The sequence below is a fragment of the Triticum aestivum genome, chromosome 2B, assembly GCF_018294505.1.
Source record: "Triticum aestivum cultivar Chinese Spring chromosome 2B, IWGSC CS RefSeq v2.1, whole genome shotgun sequence".
Lineage (NCBI taxonomy): Eukaryota > Viridiplantae > Streptophyta > Magnoliopsida > Poales > Poaceae > Triticum > Triticum aestivum.
Window position 1 is genome coordinate 102,681,435 of NC_057798.1, and position 21,929 is coordinate 102,703,363.

Genomic DNA, 21,929 nt, shown 5'->3' on the forward strand with positions numbered 1-21,929 from the left:
TGAGGAGGAAGTTTATGTTAAGCAACCTCCCGGCTTTGTCAATCCTAAGAAACCTAATCATGTTTACAAACTTCACAAAGCTCTTTATGGTCTTAAACAAGCTCCTAGAGCGTGGTATAAATGCTTGACCAAGTTCCTTATTGAAAAAGGCTTTGAAATTGGAAAAATAGATTCTACTCTTTTTACTAAAAGGGTTAATGGAGAACTATTTGTGTGCCAAATCTATGTTGATGATATTATATTTGGTTCGACTAACCCTCACTTTAGTGAGAAGTTTGGAAAGCTAATGTCGGAGAAGTTTGAGATGTCTATGATGAGTGAACTCAAATTCTTTCTCGGTTTGCAAATCAAGCAAACTAAGGAAGGTACCTTTGTCTCTCAAACAAAGTACACCAAGGACTTATTCAAGAAGTTCAATATGCAAGAATGCAAAGGTATGACTACACCCATGCCTACTAGTGGACATCTTGATTTGACCAAAGATGGTGAACCGGTTGATCAAAAGGTTTACCGCTCCATGATTGGTTCATTGTTATATCTATGTGCCTCTCGTCCCGATATTATGCTAAGTGTGTGCATGTGTGCACGATATCAAGCGGCCCCTAAAGAATGTCATCTTAAGGCTGTGAAAAGGATAGTGAGATACTTAATACACACACCAAATTTTGGCATTTGGTATCCTAAGAGGTCTTCTTTCGATCTTGTTGGTTACTCCGATTCGGACTATGCCGGAGACAAGGTTGATAGAAAGTCCACTTCGGGTACTTGTCAATTTCTTGGTAGATCTCTTGTGTCTTGGTCCTCCAAGAAACAAAACTCGGTATCCTTATCCACCGCCGAAGCGGAATACATTGCCGCTGGTTCATGTTGTGCTCAATTACTTTGGATGACCCAAACTCTCAAGGACTATGGGATATATGTGAAACATGTTCCATTGCTTTGTGACAATGAAAGTGCTATCAAGATTGCTCACAATCCCGTGCAACATTCTCGAACTAAGCATATTGAAGTTCGTCATCATTTCATTCGAGATCACGTTGCCAAAGGGGACATTGATCTTAAGCATGTTCGCACCGATAAGCAATTGGCGGATATATTCACCAAACCGCTTGATGAGAAAGTCTTTTGCCGTTTGAGAGGTGAATTGAACATCATTGATGCTTCAAACTTGGAGTAGGAACTCCATTTGGATACATGCAAGGCATGAGCCTTTGACTAATCCTTGATATTTCTTTCATGTTGCTATTTATATGTCTTGGATATATTTGCACCCTTGCATGCTATCTAACACTTGTATGTACTTGGATGAATCTAAATCTATGAGATTGCAACCCACTCACATCTTGAGTAATTTCTACATCGCCAAGTCTCTACACAATGGTGGTTGAAGACAAGGAAGCACGAAACCCTTCAAACATATCCATTGACAAATTCTATATTAAGTTTTATGAGTCATTTTGGATACACAAGTGCTCTTCCTTGCAAGCCTAACCCATGTAGGTAGATGAACTCAAATTCCAAGTGGTGCTCCAAACTCTTGATGAGCTACATCAACCTTGAGAAACCCACACAAGTTCAACTACATGATCAAGATCAACACCACCACCCAAGGTATGTTATTCCATCTTAGAGAAGCTTTACTCCAAGTCATGTGTCAAAGCAACTCAACAAGATGTGAATACATCAAGATGCTTAAACGGAAAATGGTAACCCCATTTTGACCTTAAAACTATGGGTATGACCTATGATCAAGTGATCTCACTTGACTCCTAAGTCAATATACTCTAACATAGGTGTCATTGTCACCGACCAATTCTAGATGAAGTTCGCTTGTGTTTTTTTGTTCTCTTGCATTTGTCTCATGAATATTTGTTTCTCCTTTCAAAAAAAAACTTCATCTAGATTTCTTTTCTTTTTGTGCATTCCCTGCATCCAAATCTTTGCAAATCTTTTAGTGAATTCCTTGCAAATCCTTGTGAGATTTTACTTGCCTAGTGAGCTGAGGTGACAAGTGTTTTCACTGTGATGAACTTGGTCACACCAATTTGTTTCCTTCGGTCCAACCGAATTCTTTCGGCGCCACTGAAGCACACAACTCGGTGCCACCAATTTCACTACAGGAAAGCCAATTTGCCACTTGATTCCTGAATTCTTTTGCTCCAGCTCCACTCAATGATTCTTGTCCTCTACCAGCATCACACTCAACATGCTGCTTTGCTTTGTGACTCAAGGACCAAACCCTTTTGTAACAAAAATACAGAAGAACCCTTCTTGGAAATTGATGTCAAAGGGGGAGAGAGAGATCACAGAGATCACATCAAAGCTTAATCATTTCTATAGGGGGAGAGAATACTTAGGGGGAGAGTGTTCTTCAACAAGGAGAAAGAAACCCTAGATGCTTGGTGTTCAAGAGGAGAGAAGTCACATGTCTTTTAGAGGGGAAATACATGTTCATATTTGATTGTTTGCATTAGCTCTGTTTCTTTTCTTTGCTCTGATTTTCTGTTCCCTATCTTCTCCTAGTATCCCATGCTAGATTCAGGGGGAGAAAGACATCTAAGGGAAGGAAATCCTTGAATTCATGGCACATCTTTACCTTTGGGGACATGTCTATATCCAATGGGGTACTCAGTACTCACTCTCTACATGTCATCCCAGTCTTGGTACTCTTGTGGTTTCTTTTGTTTGCTCTGGCTAGTAGGTGTATCTGTGTTATCTAACCTTGTTTACTCAGGTTCATTCCTTCCTAAGCCAACTCAAGACCACAAGGTAAGTATATGCATCACAGTCATGTGTATGAGGATTTCTTGCTGATGTACATACTGTTTGCAAGAAGGACTCATGAGCATGAAGGTACATTTCCTATATTCACATCATTTGCTCTGATGCATATAGCCAAGATACATGTAACACATTGCTTACTCTGTCATGCTTATGCATTCACATTCTCCTATATTCCATATTTATATGATTGCATACATGTAGGGGAGCCTATGCATGTTACATGTCTTTCCAAAGCTTTACTTGTTATTCTCTATATCTTTATCTAAAGCTTTGATGTATGTTGTCATTAATTACCAAAAAGGGGGAGATTGAAAGCACAAGTGCTCCCTGGGTGATTTTGGTAATTAATGTCAACATATCTCTTGTTGGACTAATGCTTCTACCTAGTATGTTTCCGAAAAGTTCAACAATGGAGTGGCATGGACTAGAGGATGTGGAACCCCTTCAAGATGCTGAGGACAAAGGATTGGCTCAAGATCAAAGCTTGGGACTCTACATTTTCTATTTTAGTGATCCAAGATCACATTGAGTCCATAGGAAAGCAAATACTATTAAGAGGGTATGAGGTGTTGCTTAATGGCTTGCTTGCTCAAAATGCTTAGTGATATGCTCCAAAGCCCTCAACTACTTTCTCATATCCACATATGTCCCAAACCAAAAGTCAAACTCGGCCCCACCAAAACTTTCTATCCGGCACCACCGAATTCATTTGACATAGCCACTGCCACAAACCCTAATCAATTTGGTCTCACTGATGGGATCTCGGTCTCACCGAGATGAGCTTGCAAACTCTCTGTTGCCTACTGCAATAATTTTGGTATCACCGAGATATGCAATCGGCTCCACCAAGTTTGCTTGGCCAACTTTCTATTTCACTTATTACCCAAATCAGTCCCATCGAGTTTGAGTAATCGGTCAAACCGAGATGAGGTCTTACCCTAACCCTAGCACATCGGTCCCACTGAGTTGATCAATTCGGTCCAACCGAAATGCCTAACGGTCACATTATGAACTGAATCGGTCCGACCGAGTTTGTCGATTCGGTCCCACCGAGTTTGGTAAATTGTGTGTAATGGTTAGATTTTGTGTGGAGGCTATATATACCCCTCCACCCACTCTTCATTCATGGAGAGAGAGAACATGCCTACACTTCCAACATACATTTTCTGAGAGAGAACCACCTACACTTGTGTTGAGGTCAAGATATTCCATTCCAACCACATAAATCTTGATCTCTAGCCTTCCCCAAGTTACTTTCCACTCAAATCTTCTTTCCACCAAATCCAAATCCTGTGAGAGAGAGTTGAGTGTTGGGGAGACTATCATTTGAAGCACAAGAGCAAGGAGTTCATCATCAACACACCATCTATTACCTCTTGGAGAGTGGTGTCTCCTAAATTGGTTATGTGTCACTTGGGAGCCTCCGTCAAGATTGTGGAGTTGAACCAAGGAGTTTGTAAGGGCAAGGAGATCGCCTACTTCGTGAAGATCTACCCGAGTGAGGCAAGTCCTTCGTGGGCGACGGCCATGGTGGGATAGACAAGGTTGCTTCTTCGTGGAACCTTCGTGGGTGGAGCCCTCCGTGGACTCACGGAACCATTACCATTCGTGGGTTGAAGTCTCCATCAACGTGGATATACGATAGCACCACCTATCGGAACCACGGATAAAAAATCTCCGTGTCTCCAAATTTCGTTTGCACACTCCAATCCCATCCCTTTACATTCTTGCAACTTGCATGCTTTACTTTCCGCTGCTCATATACTCTTGTCATGCTTGCTTGATATGTATTGTGAATGTTTAAACTTGTGCCAAAAGTCCACTTCAACTTAAAGAAATTTAAAACTGTAACTTTTCTTAGTTAGAGTCTATTCACCCCCCCCCTCTAGACACCTCTTCTTGATCCTTTCAACGCCTCCCCCCCCCCGCTACAGCCATATTAGATGGTTGTGCGTTGGGGTCCTTGCCTGGACGCTTTGAACCATCCGCAATCAGCTTGTGATTTAGAAAGTTCCTCTTCGACGTGCGACTGACGCGATCTTCAAAATGTGTGGTTACTTGCAGCTCTGGCGGCCGCTTAGCCGCCCACAGGACCGGGACGCCATCAACACTCTCCTCGCCGACCTCCGATCGATGGCCTTACACATGGCGCCCCCACTGCCGCCTCCTCCTCCGGAGCCCGACTAGTCCCGCTTTGTAACATCCCAAATTTTCAATTTGGAATGTTATACATTAGATCATCATTGCATATCATATTTTGTTGCATTTTGGCTCGATCCTAGAAATTTTATGCAACTCAAGGACCCACGGAGAGAGTTGGGAATTTTGTTATTTTCATATTTGAGTTTTTCTCAAAATTTGAAAATAGGATCATTTGATTTTACTTATTTTATCTTCAATTATTTCTATTATCAATATATGAGAGATGGAATAAAATAACTTTCCCAAAATAAAGAAATATTGAGGATTTAATGATAAAATCAAATAAGTTTATTTCGGAGTTTTTTGCCATTTTATTTGAATTTAGGAAAATTGCATGTTTTTCAAAACTGCATTTTAGGGCCAAGAAAATGTTCATCTCGTTCTAAATATTTTATTTACACGATGGAAATTTATTTTGGCATTTTTAGAATTTTATTTTATTTTCTAGAATTTTTCTTAGTTTCGGCAGAATTTATTTATAAAAAAAAATACCGCGCGCCCGACTGGGCCGAAGGCCCAGCCGAGCCGGCCCAGCGCCGCCACCGTCTCCCGCACCGGCTCGGGACCGGAGTCCCGAGCAAAGCTGCTACCGCCGCATGAGTCCGGGAGGAGCACACCTCCCGAGACGCCCCCTCCCCCAAGTCAGACGCCCCCCTCCTTAAATACCGCGCCACCCCCGCCGCCACACCTCGTCCCGCCCCGCCGCCAGCCGCCGCCGTCATCGCCGTTGCCGAGCCACCGCCGCCGCACCGTTCCGCGCCCGTCGCCGCCGCCGCCCGGAGCCCCGCCAGAGCCGCTGGACCTCGCCGGAGCCCCGACGAGGTAGCCGCCCGCCGCCGCCCCAGTTTTCTAAAGAAAACCGATTCAGTTTTTTTAGAAAACCCTAGGTTTTATTTTTTTTAGATCATTTTTTATTTTTTCCCGGTTTATTTATTTAGCGAGTGTTCGCTCGTTCGTTCGCTTTAACGGATGAGTTCATCGTTTAGTCGCAGTTAACGAACGTCCGTTCGTTAAACTATTCGTCAGTTTTTCTTTTTCTCGGATTTTCCGCGATTATTCCAGATCACGATTTCTGATCGGATTTTCTTTTTAGTTTATCTCTTCGCTCGTTTATCGGAATCAGGCGATTCAAGCACCTACAGTTTCGTCTCGAAATCCTCTTTCTGTTTAACCAACTCAAACAAGTTTTAGCTACTGTAAAATTTGAATTAAGTCCAGATTAGTAAACGAAGCTTGTTTCTTTCGCCGTTTGAGTTTCGTTGCTTCGTTTGTTTTGTTTCTTTTTGCAAACCGGAGTTCTTAAGTTGAACTTTCTGTTTAGATCTCTTATTTGAGTTTTACCTGTGCATTAGATGAATACTTATTGTATTCTTGTTTGTTTGTTTGCGATAGAGTATTCGGAGTGCGCTGCTTGCTACTTCGAGTCTCTAGGTTTCACGGATCATCAGCAAGGCAAGTAACACTTTGATCATACCTCTTTACTACCCAGTTTTATTGCAGTAGAGCAATCCTCAAACAATTGCATGATTAGGATCTGACTAATATGTGGATTTTGGGAAGTAGATGAGGTAGTGCCTATTACCTGTTATATTATCAAACCTTTGGGAGTTACTTCTACGTTTGCTTATATTGCCATGTTATGTTGCTAGTAGACGTGGATTGGGTGAGTGTATCCATGACAGATGTGAGATTGTTATTTAATAGTTTATTTAAGGTGGCAACTTTAATACACATCTGGGTGGATTGAGGCACCTGGGTATTCCAGCGATTGCCTGTTTTTTTATGGACCGCCACCCAGGCTCAAAGGGATCATGAGATTATTCATGCTATAAACTTCCGTGTGCAACCACAAGTTACTATGGGCTCTAGCATAGTTGATTAAGTCATGTGAACTCTTACAGTGGTAGACTAGCAGATGTAGGGGAAAGTAGGTGTAACTGTCTACCCGATCGTAAGGTGCAAACACTTCTGAAAGGCTATGTCTCGGTCATCCATTTTCTCAAACACCATGTAGTGCGAGAACCCCAACGGAGGAGATCGAGTCTTGTGGGGAAAAGTGCGCAAACCTCTGCAGAGTATATAAACTAATCATGGTTAGCCGTGTCCCCGGTTATGGATGTTTTGAGTATCTAGTACTTGGATTATCATGTGAATCTCATCATGTTACTTTAATTTAATTTTGTTGAGTTTAATGATGATGCTTAATTGGGATTGAGAGGGTGTATACCTTCTCAACGTTTAACAACCACCATGATAGTTAAATAAAATTTATTCCTTTGCAGTAGGGAAAATTTGGCTTTATGCAAAACTTTAACCATAGAGCTTTCCACCAGCCATATATGCATGTAGTATAGTATATTTCTGTTCATTACTCTCTAGGTGTTACATTGCCAGCATATTCCATGTGCTGACCCGTTTTCGGACTGCAACGTTCATGTTGCAGACTTTTCAGACGAAGAGTAAGGTGCCTTAGGTCGTGGTCTTATACTCAGTGATGCCGTTGGAGTTGATGGACTCACTTACCTTCCAAGCCTTCCGCTGTTATCGTTATTAGATGGCCTTAAGCCATATTTATTGTAATAAGTTCTCTTTTGAGACATTCGATGTAATAAGTGTGTGATTGCTACTCTGTTATAAATCCTTCGAGTATTGTGCGTGTTAGCATTACTGATTCAGGGATGACACTGAAGCACAGAGATCAGGCTGTTTGAGGTCTGGTCGCTACACGCTTTTGCGCTGCTGTGTGTGAGAGTTTTTTTTTGTTTTCAGGGCTTGTTGAGTTGTGCCCTCAGCATTAATCCTTTGCTACCTCTTTGTGTGTGAGACTTGTGTGTGTGTGTGTGTGAACCTTGTTAGATGTTTGGCTTGGGCGGTTTGCTTTATAATATAAAGCGAGGCGAAAGCCTTTTTCAGTAAATTCAGAAAATGTTCGAAATTTAAATTATTTTGTTGATGTTTTCTAAATTTGTACAAAAAAGTTAATTTTTCAAAAAGTTTTTATGTTTTCAGATAAATGATCGGAATTTGCAAAAATTTGTTCACACTGTAAGAACTATTTCGGGATTTAAAAAATTGTTCAGGCCTTTCCATGCTTCACAAGTCATCCTAATCATCAAGAGCTTGGCATATAACATATTACGCCTCAACAGTCAGCAAAATTTTCTGCTTCTTCTGTTTGAGTTTCAATTCAGTTTTGTTTTGGCAAGCCTAGGTATGTCTATTTTTTTGTGGTGCAATTGACTTGTACTCTTTGCGTCATCCCGAAGGCTTCTTCCAAACTGACTTCCTATTTACTAGCATAGCCCGGGCGGTGGCACACCGCGCCTATCGATACGATGTGCTCATATAAATTGTGTTTACTATTTGCAATTAGTGTTATCTATCTCATATAGCAGATTATTGTACGTAAAATTTTGGATGCAGGAAAATATGTTGGAAAAAGCAAATTTATTGGCATCATGCATATTGCATGTTACTAAACACGGAAACTCATGTTCGTACATCTCTGATAGGGATAATTTATTCTCGCCGAACATGGCATGCCTCTACTGCAGCAAGATGAAAGAAACTTTTGCTAGATTCGATCATCCTAGTGTAGCCGCCTCCAGGATTAGTGCATGTGATGAAGTGATAAAGAACTTTTGTGAATTGTTGCCTCCGGCCCACAGACGGCTTGGTACCTCTGTACATAATGATATGATCTTCACAATGCGGGCGGTATCACATCGAAGAAGTTGTTGCATATTTTGCTAGAATTCTTGTTTGCCTTGGAAATTCGTTCTGCTGGGTGGTTAGCGGGCCATGCTGAACTGTCATTGCTTCGTTTATGCTTTCTCCTGTGTTGTAAGCAGTTTCTCTTTTACCACTTCAAGTGTATATTAGTTATGATCGTTGATGGTAATATTGTCGGTACCACAAATGTACTCCAAGGCCACTTGAGCAGCCTTTTCTTCAACTTCATCTTATGGCTAAGCCTCTGTAAATGTCATTAGGACCAATGAGGATGCATGTTTCTATCATGACTCCAGGTCGGCTCCAGTGGGTGTGACCTTGTATTTTTCTAGCTTGGCTGTCAGGCTAACTACTTTAAGAAGTATGCGTCTTGGTATGTAGGCTGCCAGCTCATCCTGTTGTGAACAAATGTGTTGTGGTTAGGTCTTGCCTTGCATGAAAAGGAAGAGGGAGCTTGAAGTGGTGAGTATGAATTAGTGCTCACCGTATCGTTCACATTGTTGTTGTTAGAGTGGAAATGCTCTTGGGACGTGCCAAAATCGGGGCTCTTTCTTTTGTTTTGAAGTTGTTTCCCTTCTAGAAAGTTTTTTGTGGGGCATGGATTGTTCATGCTCTTTGGTTTGCCTATGTGCTTAAGGCTGGACGCTTGTTTGTGTGCTTCTGCTTGTATACTTCTTGGTGGATACATAGTAGATGAAAGGGTGAATAAGTCACCACTATCTTTTTTTGGGTTTGCCACGTGGCTCGCATTATCTGTGTGCGGCCTTCGTGAGTGGGGTGTGAGGGTGGATGGGTCACATTTGTATCGTCTCGGCTTGCCTAGTAGACGTGTGACACATAGTTAACATTCTCTAGAATTGACTGTCTAGGGGTGGCCGGTTTGTATGGAAGGGAAATTTTAAAAAGGTGCATTAATGAGTTATTGTTACGTGCTAAACGAGGAAAGTATGTTTTTATCATGACTGCAATAGGTGGATAAAAGGAAGTTTATCAATTGGATACAAGTTTTTTTGACTTTCCATGTACATGATTGTATCTTGAAACTCCATGCGTGTGGCCCCGTCACTGTGTGTAGTTGACATGTAGCTTTTTTTATCAGCTTTTTTTATCATAAGGAGCTTAGTTGCTTTGTACTCCCTCTATAAAATAAGAGTATTTAGATCACTGAAGTAGTGATAATTATATCTCTTTCAAATCTATATTTGGGTACTGCAGGTTTGTGGTTTAGAGTCTCTTTGATAAAGTAGTGATAGTTATATCGCTTTTAAATATATATTTGGGTACTGCAGGTGTGGGGTTGAGTCTTTTTGGTTTGAAAGTAGAATAATTGTACGGGCGGCAATGCTAGACACACGGATCTTTACTTAAGGATTTTACGGACCAACTAAAATGGACCAATAGAATTGGAGATTAGGGTAGGCAGGGGCCCACCCGTAACAGGTCCCTGTGTCTAGGATTATTGTTGTACGGGCTGTTACGTCTTTTTTCCATGCATGCAGTGTCTGCACACGTAGTCACGTCATATATATTATTTTATATTTTCTCAGCAGAGGATGGCGAGTGGAAAATATGTAAGAAGATTCGTTGCTCTTGCCATTCAAGTGGGAGGAGTAGGCACCATAGCTGACACTTCTGATAGCTGGGTAGCACTATACAGATATGTTTATGTAGTATACAATGAATGGAAGCTTGTATTAGGAAATTAATTATGTCCAAGGTAGAATTTGATCACCTGGGCCACGGCAGCAGGGGACGAAGCATGGGAGTTAATAGCAAATGAAACTTGATGAAAATGCCGCAGCCACCAGAGTTGGACCCGACCGTGACCCAGGAGCAAGCAGGCTACGCCGGCTCTGCCGTCCTGAGCATGCACACCCACATCACGCACAACATGGAGCATGCGCGCATGCAGCTGTGCGTGCAAACTCGCACACACACACATACACACACACACACACACACACACACACACCCCACACGAACGCAGCAGCATCACTCCAGCCGCAAACATGTCCGCGACAAACCGCAAGGGGCTACAGGGCGACAACAAAGGGAGCGAGAGAAGGAGGCAGGTGTCGTGCGACCGAGGAGCGAAAACCGACGGCGACCTCGACATGAACCAGCGGAAGGCGCCTCGCACATATCCACCATAGCCGCCACCTCATCGCCAGCGAGTAGTCGAGGAGCGGCAGCAAGAAGTGCGCATCCGGCGCGGCCATGCTCATCATATGAGCCACACATGCTAGCCCTAGAGCTCCCGGAGCTGCACCTCGCAGCCCCAACGGCCGAACACCACCTGCACACGACGCGTCCAGCGACACCGAATCCCTCTACGGGAGGCGCTTGAAAATTGTCCTCCCGGAAGACGCCGGGCCAGGAGCTGCGGCGAAGGCGAGACAGCCGTCGTGTGACAGAGTGAGTGCCGTCATGCCACAACATGCGGACGGGGCACTGGCCTCCTCGCCTCATCTACGAAGGGGCGCCGACGGCCTGGCAGGGTTGAGGTCGACTCAACGGGCGCAAGCTGGAACAGCCGGCAAGTTGGAGGGCACCACCAGAATGAGAGATCGATAAGCGACGGAGATCGGGAAGGATGTACAGGTGTGCCCGCAGCCGTCGTGGCCGAACAACGACGCGGACGCCGGCCAACAGTTGATGGTGTACGCCATCATCATTTACCCGGCGGCTAGAAGAGGATGTACGGTATATAGGAAGACCACACCCAGCAAGGAAAACAGAAACCGGGCTGCCTCGCCGGCAGCGTCGAGGCACAACATGGGGCATGCATGGATGCGATGCCTCCCGAGCTGCCGTCAAGCCCATGGGTCGCCGCACGCTGCCTTCACTTTGCCGCCTGGAGACGTAGAATCGAGGCGTCGAGCGGCCCCGAAGTTGTTGTCCAGCCTGATGCGGCACATAACACACAAGGCTGGGTGCACCCAAAATTACAGCAAGGGAAGCCATCTATTTATAGGCTCAGTAAACGGCAAGATCTCCAGAAACCACGAGAAGAGCGGCACTAATCTAGCGAACTCCCGAACCAACACTGTGAAGCGGCACCGCTCAAAACACCCACTGAGACTGACCAACAGCGGCATGCAATGACAGCGACTGACCAACAGGCAACAGGGGCAGAGATCGACAGCGATGGGACAAACACAACCAATGACCAATCAAAAACCCGAAGAAGCTTCAAGGCAACCTGATCGACAGCGACTGACCGCACCAGGGGACAAATTTCACCGTACAACCTGCCGTACAAACAACATAAAATGCTAAACCAACCAACACAACCATGACGCACGTTCAAAAAATTTCAAACGAAAACCTGGGCACACCACTCATTTCTACACAGCCATATACCAAAATAATACCACGCGCCATAACCACAACTCACTATGTGTCACTTTCATCCAAGTGGTTTAATCTCATGGCAAAAACCTTGCCTGGAATAGAGGCTTGGGTATACATATAGAAAATGCAGTTGCTGTACAAGCAAATGGACCCATGCCAAGCAACAACTCAAGTTTACCTTCTAGGAGCCAAGTACAGATATCATGTATAGAACTATTCAACTATGGCTGCTTCTTTGAGAAACTGATACTTTGTAGGGAGCAATCTTATGTGTTCTCTGTATTTCCCTTTCCCTGAAAAGAGAGAGAGACAGCAGCGAAACAGTTTTAGCTTCAAATGAGTAGTTCTTCGCATCAACATTGGACATATAATATCCAGCCTCGACTATCTATCCTTTTTTTCAGTAACCGTCTGATAATAAGATTTAACATCCAGGAGTTGGCAGTACAGCCGCTCCTCTCCATCGATAAAAAGAGTGTCAGCTTCTTCCACTGACCCTTCTTTTTTTCCAGAAGTTTATTCCTACACTTACATGTGAGATCTTTCAATATTGCTCTATGAAATAATTAGCAAATTATTGTTCGTAAAATGTGTAATGTTTTTTTGGAGATCTTTTAATGCGTCCGATTGTTGCAAGCATTTTACACTAATTTTAAATTGCCATATGTAGATAACTGTATCAGTCAGTCTGTTTGTTCAGAGCAAATATGATTCAGGTCCAAGACAAACATTTTTGTGGAGTATTTCTCAAAGAATGGTTCTGCTTCAGAAATTAGTACAAGACCTTCACTGCATAGTGAGTAATGAAAAATTATGAGGAAGAAGATGAAAGAACATGCTGAACTTGAGCTCATGTAACAGAAAATAAACTAGACAATGAATATAAAAAGATAATCGGAACCGGCAGTTCTATGGGAAGAAGCAAAACACTGTTCTGTAGTACCAAAATGTTACACCATCAGCTCTTCAAGAAGGAACAGAGGAGAAAACCATGGCGAGCTCACCAAAATCCATCAGACTGTCACAAAAAAATGAGATGAGATGAATTAACCAATCAACAATGTTAGGGCACACTTTTGTTGGATTAAGGGGATAAGATAATGACCCAGATTTCATTAGCAAAATAGTACTCTTTCGTACCAAAATATAAGACGTTTTCTAGGCTAGTTTAGCCTACAAAACATCTTATATTTTGATACGGATGTTGTACGTACTACCAAAGTCAAAAGGAAATGAATAGAAAATTAAAGCATAGCCCAGATTGCACACAAAGTGCAGACACAACTGACTTTATCAGCTCTGTCCCATGGCAAAGATGTTCCAAATACATCAGCCATATATCCTTATTGTAGTCGTACCGCTGTGATATAGAGTATGGAACCAAAAATAACAGGCTGACAGTCAATGAGAATTACCAGCAGAACCATATTAACTCTGAACATTGATCTGCACCAGTTTGTGCAACAACACATAGTATGCTTTTTAATAAAAAAAACTCTGAAGCCATCAACATTTCGATTCCCGGCGATATCACCAGCACGATCTAATTAAGCCAAGTTACGAGGTTCAACTCAACATGGTGCTGCATCGATAAAAAAATTTGGAGGCAGACCCTAAACCAAGGCTGTACACCTCATAATCCATGCAAGCATATACATACAAAAGGCTAACGTACAGTCTGCTACAGCTCAACTTGTACATGGAAAGAAGACTAGGATCTGCAAAAATAACAACACAAGCATATATGATTCAGACTTTTGCATGCTGCCTCTTCACACATCATCCAAAGTAAATCATCAAAGCCACCACAACAGTCAACAAAACATCTCTCTAGTACCATGTTATGATTAACTAACCTCAATCTGGCTTTGGCAGCGTAGATCTCAAGCCGGTCAAACTCCGGTTCCTGCTCAGCTTCTTCAAATACCTTCTTGAAACAGACACAAGGGCACACAGGCGCTGACAAGGGGCACACTGGCAGAGAAATGAATGCATCTTCAGTGGAGCCACCTGAAACCGCCAGGGACTGGTTGACTCGTTTCCATGTGAGGCCAAGCCATGGATACTGGCAGGAGGTGAACGGCTCGGCCACCTGTCACTCTCCCATAGGTGTTTGGCTAGCATACTGCACATCTTCAGTTTGTTGCTGCTTCTTCTGTTTAAGTTTGGATTCAGCTTTGTTTTGGCAGGCCTAGGTCTGTCTTCTCCCATAGGTGTTTGGCTAGCATACTGCACATCTTCTGTTTAAGTTTGGATTCAGCTTTGTTTGTTCTGAGCTTCTTCTATAGTGAATTTCTTCTTACATATAGTAAATGCATTTGTTGTACAAGCAGAAGGATACTTTAGCAGGCCTAGGCAAGCAACAAACTAAAGTTTACCATGTATCAAACTAAACTGTGGCTGCTTCTTCACGAAACCGATACTTTGTAGGGAGCAATCCTATGTGTTCTCTATATTTCCCTTTCCCTGAAAAGAGAGAGATAAGCAGCGAAACGGTTTCAGCTTCAAGTGAGTAGCTCTTTGCATCAACTTTAGACATATAATTCCCAGCCTTGACTAGCTCTCCTTTTTCCAGTAACATTCTGACAATAAGATTTAACATATAAGAGTCAGCAGTACAGCCGCTCTTCTCCATTGATAAAAAGAGATCGTCAGCTTCTTCCACTGACCCTTCTTTTATAAGATTTTTCATCATTATGGTGTAGGTAAAGACATTAGCTACCAAACCATTGGCTGATACTGCAGCAAACAAATCCTTGGCTTCTTGGTTTCGCTGAACCCTGTAGAAGGCATCAATCATTATATTGACAATTATAATATTGAATTTCACATCCATTGTGCTTAATTTCTGGAATAGCGTGATTGCTTCGCCGCTACAATTATTTCTACAAAGTCCACCAAGAACTATCGAATATGTATCAATGCACACACTTACTCCAGATTCAACCATCTCATCAAACTTTTCCTTTGCAGCAACAGTTCGTCCAGCCAGAAATAATCCATCCAGTATGACGTTGTAATTAAAAGTTGTAGGTTTAAGTCCCTTGCGCAACATTTCTTTAAACAGAATCAGCCCGTCATCAATCCTTCTGTTTTTGCAATAGCCATTAATAAGAATACCCTACGTAATATTAGAAGGTTCCAAACCATATGACACCATATCATCAAATATTTTTGATGCATCCTCCATCTTGGAGACTAGGCAGTATCCATCGATCAGTAAACTAAATATGAGAACATCAGGCCTCATACCTATGTGCACTATCAAGTCAAGGATATCCCGTGCTTCTGTTACCCTTCCTTCTGTGCATAGGTTCTGCATTATTGAATGGAAGAAGTTAATATCAGGAGGACGCATACCTTTGTTCCTCATTTCAGTAACCAATTCCTTTGCTTTCACGAAATCCCCATGTGTACAAAAACTCTGGATTAGGGAATGATAAACAACTGCATTCGGTCGTACTCCCATATCAACCATCTGGTTAAATTTGTCCATAGCAATGTCCAAGCTACCCATTTTGCAAAATGCATGTATTACAGTTGAATAGGTGACTACATCTGGACTCACTCCCTGTTTCCGCATTCCTTTAAAGATAAGCATAGCCTCATCCATCATGCCAGATTTAGCATATGCATTAATCAGTATGTTCAAAGTGTGACAGTTAGGCCGAATACCATCTCTAGTCATTGAATTGAAGAGATTAATCATATCAACTAAGCATCCTTCAGTGGCATACCCATGAAGGAGAATAGCATATGAAACGTTGTTAGGTTTCAGGCCCTTCATAGCCATGGTCTCAAAAATTCCTGCAGCTTCTTTGCTTCTTCCATGTTTGCAAAGAAAGGTCATAAACATGTTGTAAGTATGCACATCTGGTGTAACCCTCCGACTTGTCATCTCTTTGAATACCCTAACTGCCTCCTTCCAATGGCCTGAAGAGGAATATCCATGGATGAGGCTATTATATGTGACATTATTAGGTACGACACCATCATCAACCATCTGACGAAGGAAATACTCTGCCTTGTCCATTGCTCTGGCCTTGCACAGCGCATCAATAACCGAGCTATATGTCACCACATCAGGCATAACGCCCTGCTGCGCCATTTCATGAAATAGATTGCATGCCTTGCCTACTTGACCTTCCTTAAAGAAGCCATGGATGACGGTGTTATACGCCACTACGCCGGGGGTGCAGCCCAGCCCAGGCATCCTGTGAAGCAGCACGTCCAGAGCCTCATCTGAGCGCTTTGCATGGCAGAGTCCCTTGAGGAGGGTGCTGAAAACGACTCGGTCTGCCTCCAGGCCCGTCTTGAGGAGACGGCCGAAGAAGGCGATCACCAGATCCAGGCGGCGCGCACGGCAGCAGCAGTCCATGAGGACGCCATAGGTGAAGACATTTGGCTGCGCCACCCGTCGTCCGGCGCCTCAGGACAAACGGCCGAAGAGGGCGACGGCTAGGGCGGGGCCGTCGCTGCAGGATGCGGACGTGGGCGCGCGGGCGAGGGTAGCTAGAAAGTTATTCAAGGAGCGCTCCTGGACAGGATTGCCATGCCGCAGCAATTCGTCGAACAGGTGGTGTGCGTCCTCCGTAGTGAGCGTGCCAAATACCGCCCGCTCCGTGCCGGTGGCGAAGGCGGCGTGGGGATCCCAGATGCGTGAGGGATGAGAGGTGGAGGAGGAGTGGCGTCCGCCGAGTCGGAGGCGGAGGCGGGGTGGCGACATTGGCGTGCTGGAGGAGAAGCGAGGCATGGCCTTGGTGTGTACTGAGCAAGACGAGTGGAGTGGGAGACGACGGGGCTAGTGCTTTTCCAAGTTGTACAAATGTGCTAGGTGGCAACATTCAGTTATCGTACCCTCCGTTCCTAAATATAAGGTGTATTAGTTTTTCAAAAGGTCAACTGTTGTCTATGTTTAACCAACTTCACAACGAAATATATAAAGATTTATAATACTAAATATATAAAATGTAAAAATATAGTTCATGATGAATCTAGTGATAATGATTTGGTATTCTAGATATTGATATTTTTGTCTATAAACTTGGTCAAACTTAGATAAGTTTGATTTTTTGGAAAAATAATACCCCTTATATTGAGGAACGGAGGGAGTAGCATTTTTTGCAGGTAAATTTAAGTTATGGTCTCATATGGATATATTCATATCACATAATTTTTCACAATATAACTTTATTCAGACCAAAAATATAAATTCAGTTGCAAGCCGTAGAAATGTACTGCAAAGCCATAAAAATATATTTTTAAGTATTCTCACACAAAGAAGATTTTTTAAGATTTAGTTCTTTGAGCATCTAGGTAGTGAATTTTGCGCCGTGAAACCCTTCCCATGTTGTCCCAAATCTAAAGGTTGAAAGTCTACTATTAAAGATGACGTATCATACGAAAATCCTATAAAATTCCTCCAAACCATAGGTGGCCTAAAAGTGAGATCTTTTGAAATTTGACAGCTACTACATTTGAGGAGGGAGTGAAGATTTTCTGCTCCTGGGCTATATGGAGTCCTAAATTTTGCAAAATAAAAAGCAAACCTTTTAAGTTCTAAAAATTACAAAAAATACACATATACAGAGGGATGTATAGTTCATTTATGTCAATTTTCATAATGAAATGTGTTTTATGTGAGATACAACCAAAAATCATGGACTTCTATAGTGAATTTGAGCCTGTAATGTGCTAGAAATTGATGATATTTTTATAGCACATATCGACATACTCCCTCCTTCCATCTATAAAGGGCCTAATGCATTTTTCAAAATCGCATTTGACTATTGATAAGATTAATAGTACATTAGATATATAATGTGAAAAATATATTATTAGAAGCTCCTTTCACATACGAATTTGACGATATACTTTATGTAACTTGCATGTCATATATTATTGTTCTAATATTTGGTCAAAGTTAGTCTTGAAAAATGCATTAGGCCCTATATAGATCAAAGGAGGGAGTATATTTTGTCATGAAACTTTTATTAACATGCAGTATGCATCCTATCCCGAAAAAAAAAGAATACATCCCTATGTACATGTGTAATTTTTTAAAAACCTTTTCGGTACAAATTTGTTTTTATACTTTTTCAAAGTCATGATTTTTCTACACGTGCTAGAAATTCAGGATGAAAATGTGTGTACGTCCCTATGAACCTTTTTTGAATCATACATGCGCTAGAATTCTATGATTTTTTACGTAGCTCACACCAAAACTATTTAATTGTATAACTTACCAAAATGTAAAACATTAAGTTACATAGGGAGTGATATATATCCCTGTGCACAATTTTTAAAATAAATATTCAACACACACGCGCGCGCACACACACGCGCGCGCGCAGGATAACACTATTCTAATCATGGGATTAGAGTAACTATTTGGATCACATCGCCCTATATAGGCCCACCTGGGATCCTCCTGAACTCCCGAGAAACCCATCCGACCGGTACAAAGAAAGAAAAAGCTCACCCCACCCCACCCGTTTCCCCCGACCCCCTTCCGTAACCACCCCGATCCCACCTGCCCTCTCCTCCACACTGCATCGCGCCGCCGCCTGATACGTCCATTTTGCACCATGTTTTCCTACTGTTATTTATGTTGTTTTATTGTATAATAATGCTTTTTGGAGTAATTCCAGTGTCCTTTCTCTCATAATATGCAAGGTATGCACAAAGGGGGAGAATTCTGGCAGCTGGAAATCTGGACCTAAAAAAGCTACGTCAAGCTACCTATTCTGCACAACTCCAAATGAGCTGAAACTTCCCGAGGATTTTTATGGAATATTTAAGAATTATTGGAACAAATAAGTACCAGAGGGGGCCACCAGGTGGGCACAACTCACCTGGGCACGCCAGGAGGCCCAGGCGCGCCCTGGTGGGTGCTTCCCTCCTCGGCCCACCTCCGGTGCCCATCTTCTGATATATAAGTCATTTTTACCTAGAAAAAATAATGAGGGGACATTCGGGACGAAGCGTCGCCGCCTCGAGGCAGAACTTGGGCAGGAGCACTTTTGCCCTCCAACGGAGAGATTCTGCCAGGGGAACTTCCCTCCCGGAGGGAGAAATCATCGTCATCATCATCACCAACAACTCTCCCATCTTCAGGAGGGCTATATTCATCAACATCTTCAACAACACCAAATCCTCTCAAACCCTAATTCATCTCTTGTGTTCAATCTTTGTATCAAAACTATAGATTGGTGCTTGTGGGTGACTAGTAGTGTTGATTACATCTTGTAGTTGATTACTATATGGTTTATTTGGTGGAAGATTATATGTTCAGATCCATTATGCTATTTAATACCCCTCTGATCTTGAGCATGATTATCATTTGTGAGTAGTTACTTTTGTTCTTGAGGTCACGGGAGAAATCATGTTGCAAGTAATCATGTGAACTTGATATGTGTTCGATATTTGATGATATGTATGTCGTCATTCTCTTAGTGGTGTCATGTGAACGTTGACTACATGACACATCAGCATATTTGGGCCTAAGGGAATGCATTATGGAGTAGTTATTAGATGGTGGGTTGCGAGAGTGATAAAAGCTTAAACCCCAGTTTATGCGCTATTCCATAAGGGACCGATTGGATCCAAAAGTTTAATGCTATGGTTAGAATTTATTCTTAATACGTTTCTCGTAGTTGCGGATGCTTGCGGGAGGGTTAATCATAAGTAAGAGGCTTGTTCAAGTAAGAACAACACCTAAGCCGGTCCACCCACATATCAAATTATCAAAGTACCGAACACGAATTAAGCCAACGTGATGAAAGTGACTAGATGAAATTCCCGTGTACCCTCAAGAACACTTTGCTTATCATAGGAGACCATTTTGGCCTTCCTTTGCCTCAAAAGAATTGGGCTACCTTGCTGCACTTTTGTTACTACTATCGTTACTTGCTCATTACAAACTATCTTGCTATCAAACTACTCCGCTACTTATAATTTTAGCCCTGCAGACATTACCTTGTTGAAAAACACTTGTCATTTCCTTCTGCTCCTCGTTGGGTTCAACACTCTTACTTATCGAAAAGGCTACAATTGACCCCATATACTTGTGGGTTATCAAGTCCATTTTCTGGCACCGTTGCCGGGGAGTGAAGTTCTCTTGGTAAGTGGAAATTGGTAAGGAAATGTTCTTACTACGCGGTGAAATTTATTGTCACATGCTACTATGGAAAACAATCCTTTGAGGGGTTTGTTCGGGGTATCTTCACCTTGACCGGAACCACAATTAGTTGCCCCTCAACCTACTGCACCTACTGAAAATATTGAATATGAAATTCCTTTGGGTATGTTAGAACAACTGCTAGCTAATCCTTATGCAGGAGATGGAATCGAACATCCTGATATGCACTTGATATATGTGGATGAAATTTGTGGATCGTTTAAGCTTGCAGGTTTGCCCGGAGGTGAAGCTAAGAAGAAGGTTTTCCCTTTATCTTTGAAGGGAAAAGCATTGACATGGTATAGGCTATGTGATGATATTGGATCTTGGAACTGGAATCGTTTGAAATTGGAATTTCATCAAAAAAAATTATCCTATGCATCTAGTTCATCGTCATCGGAATTATATATATAATTTTTGTCCCCGTGAAGGAGAAAGTATCGTTCTAGCTTGGGGGAGGCTTAAGTCAATGTTATATTCATGCCCCAATCATGAGCTCTCAAGAGAAATTATTATTCAGAATTTTTATGCTCGGCTTTCTTGTAATGATCAAACCATGCTCGTGTTGGGGAACGTAGCAGAAATTCAAAATTTTCTACGCATCACCAAGATCAATCTATGGAGATTCTAGCAACAAGAGAGGGAGATTATGAGCATCTTCATACCTTTGAAGATCGCTAAGCGGAAGCGTTACAAGAACATGGATGATGGAGTCGTACTCGCGGCGATTCAAATCACGGAAGATCCGATCTACCGCCGAATGGACGGCGCCTCCGCGTTCAACACACGTACAGCCCAGGGACGTCTCCTCCTTCTTGGTCCAGCAAGGGGAGAGGATAAGTTGAGGGAGAACTCCGACAGCACGACGGTGTGGTGGTAGTGGAGCTCGTGGTTCTCCAGCGGGGCTTCGCCAAGCACTATGGAGGAGGAGGAGGTGTTGGAGGAGGGAGAGGGCTGCGCCAAGGGAAGGGTGTGGCTTCCCTCCCACCCCCTCACTATATATATAGGGGGAAGGGGAAAGGGGGCCGACCCCTCTAGAGGGATCTAGAGGAGGGGGCGGCGGCCAGGGGAAACCCTAGATGGGTTTGGGCGCCCCAACCGCCTAGGAAACTTGCCCCCCAAGCTGGGAGGGGCGGCTGCCCTAGGGGTGGCGCCCTCGCCTCTCCAGGTTACGTGAGATGGGGTGGGAGGGGCGCTCAGCCCCTTAGTGGGCTGATGTGCCCCCTCCCCTTGGCCCATAAGGCCCCCCAACGCTTGTCGGGGCCTCCGAAACCCCTTTCGGACACGCTGGTCATCACCTGGTACCCCCGGAACAATTTCGGACTCCAATACCCTTCGTCCAATATACCGATCTTCACCTCTAGACCATTCCGGAGCTCCTCGTCATGTCTGGGATCTCATCCGGGACTCCGAACAACCTTCGGTAACCACATACTATTTCCCATAACAACTCTAGCGTCACCGAACCTTAAGTGTGTAGACCCTACGGGTTCGGGAACCATGCAGACATGACCGAGACACCTCTCCGGCCAATAACCAATAGCGGGATCTGGATACCCATATTGGCTCCCACATGTTCCATGATGATCTCATCGGATGAACCACAATGTCGAGGATTCAGTCAATCCCATATACAATTCCCTTTGTCTATCAGTATGTTACTTGCCCGAGATTCGAT

The 21,929-nt window shown here is 43.1% G+C and overlaps 1 protein-coding gene across 2 annotated transcripts; it reads right to left on the reverse strand.

Annotated features, from left to right (window-relative positions):
- Positions 1–12,927: 12,927 nt before the first annotated feature.
- On the reverse strand, positions 12,928–16,884 carry LOC123043711 (protein Rf1, mitochondrial-like). 2 transcript variants are annotated; one of them, XM_044466247.1, is made up of 2 exons: positions 13,929–16,884; positions 12,928–13,090 (listed from the first exon to the last, which is right to left on the reverse strand). In XM_044466247.1, the coding sequence occupies exon 1, from the start codon at positions 16,448–16,450 to the stop codon at positions 15,194–15,196; it is 1,257 nt and encodes a 418-aa protein (XP_044322182.1). In that variant the 5' UTR covers positions 16,451–16,884; the 3' UTR covers positions 12,928–13,090; positions 13,929–15,193. The 2 variants fall into 2 exon arrangements, with proteins under 2 accessions (XP_044322182.1, XP_044322183.1); XM_044466248.1 differs by lacking the exon at positions 12,928–13,090 and adding an exon at positions 13,113–13,790.
- Positions 16,885–21,929: the final 5,045 nt, after the last annotated feature.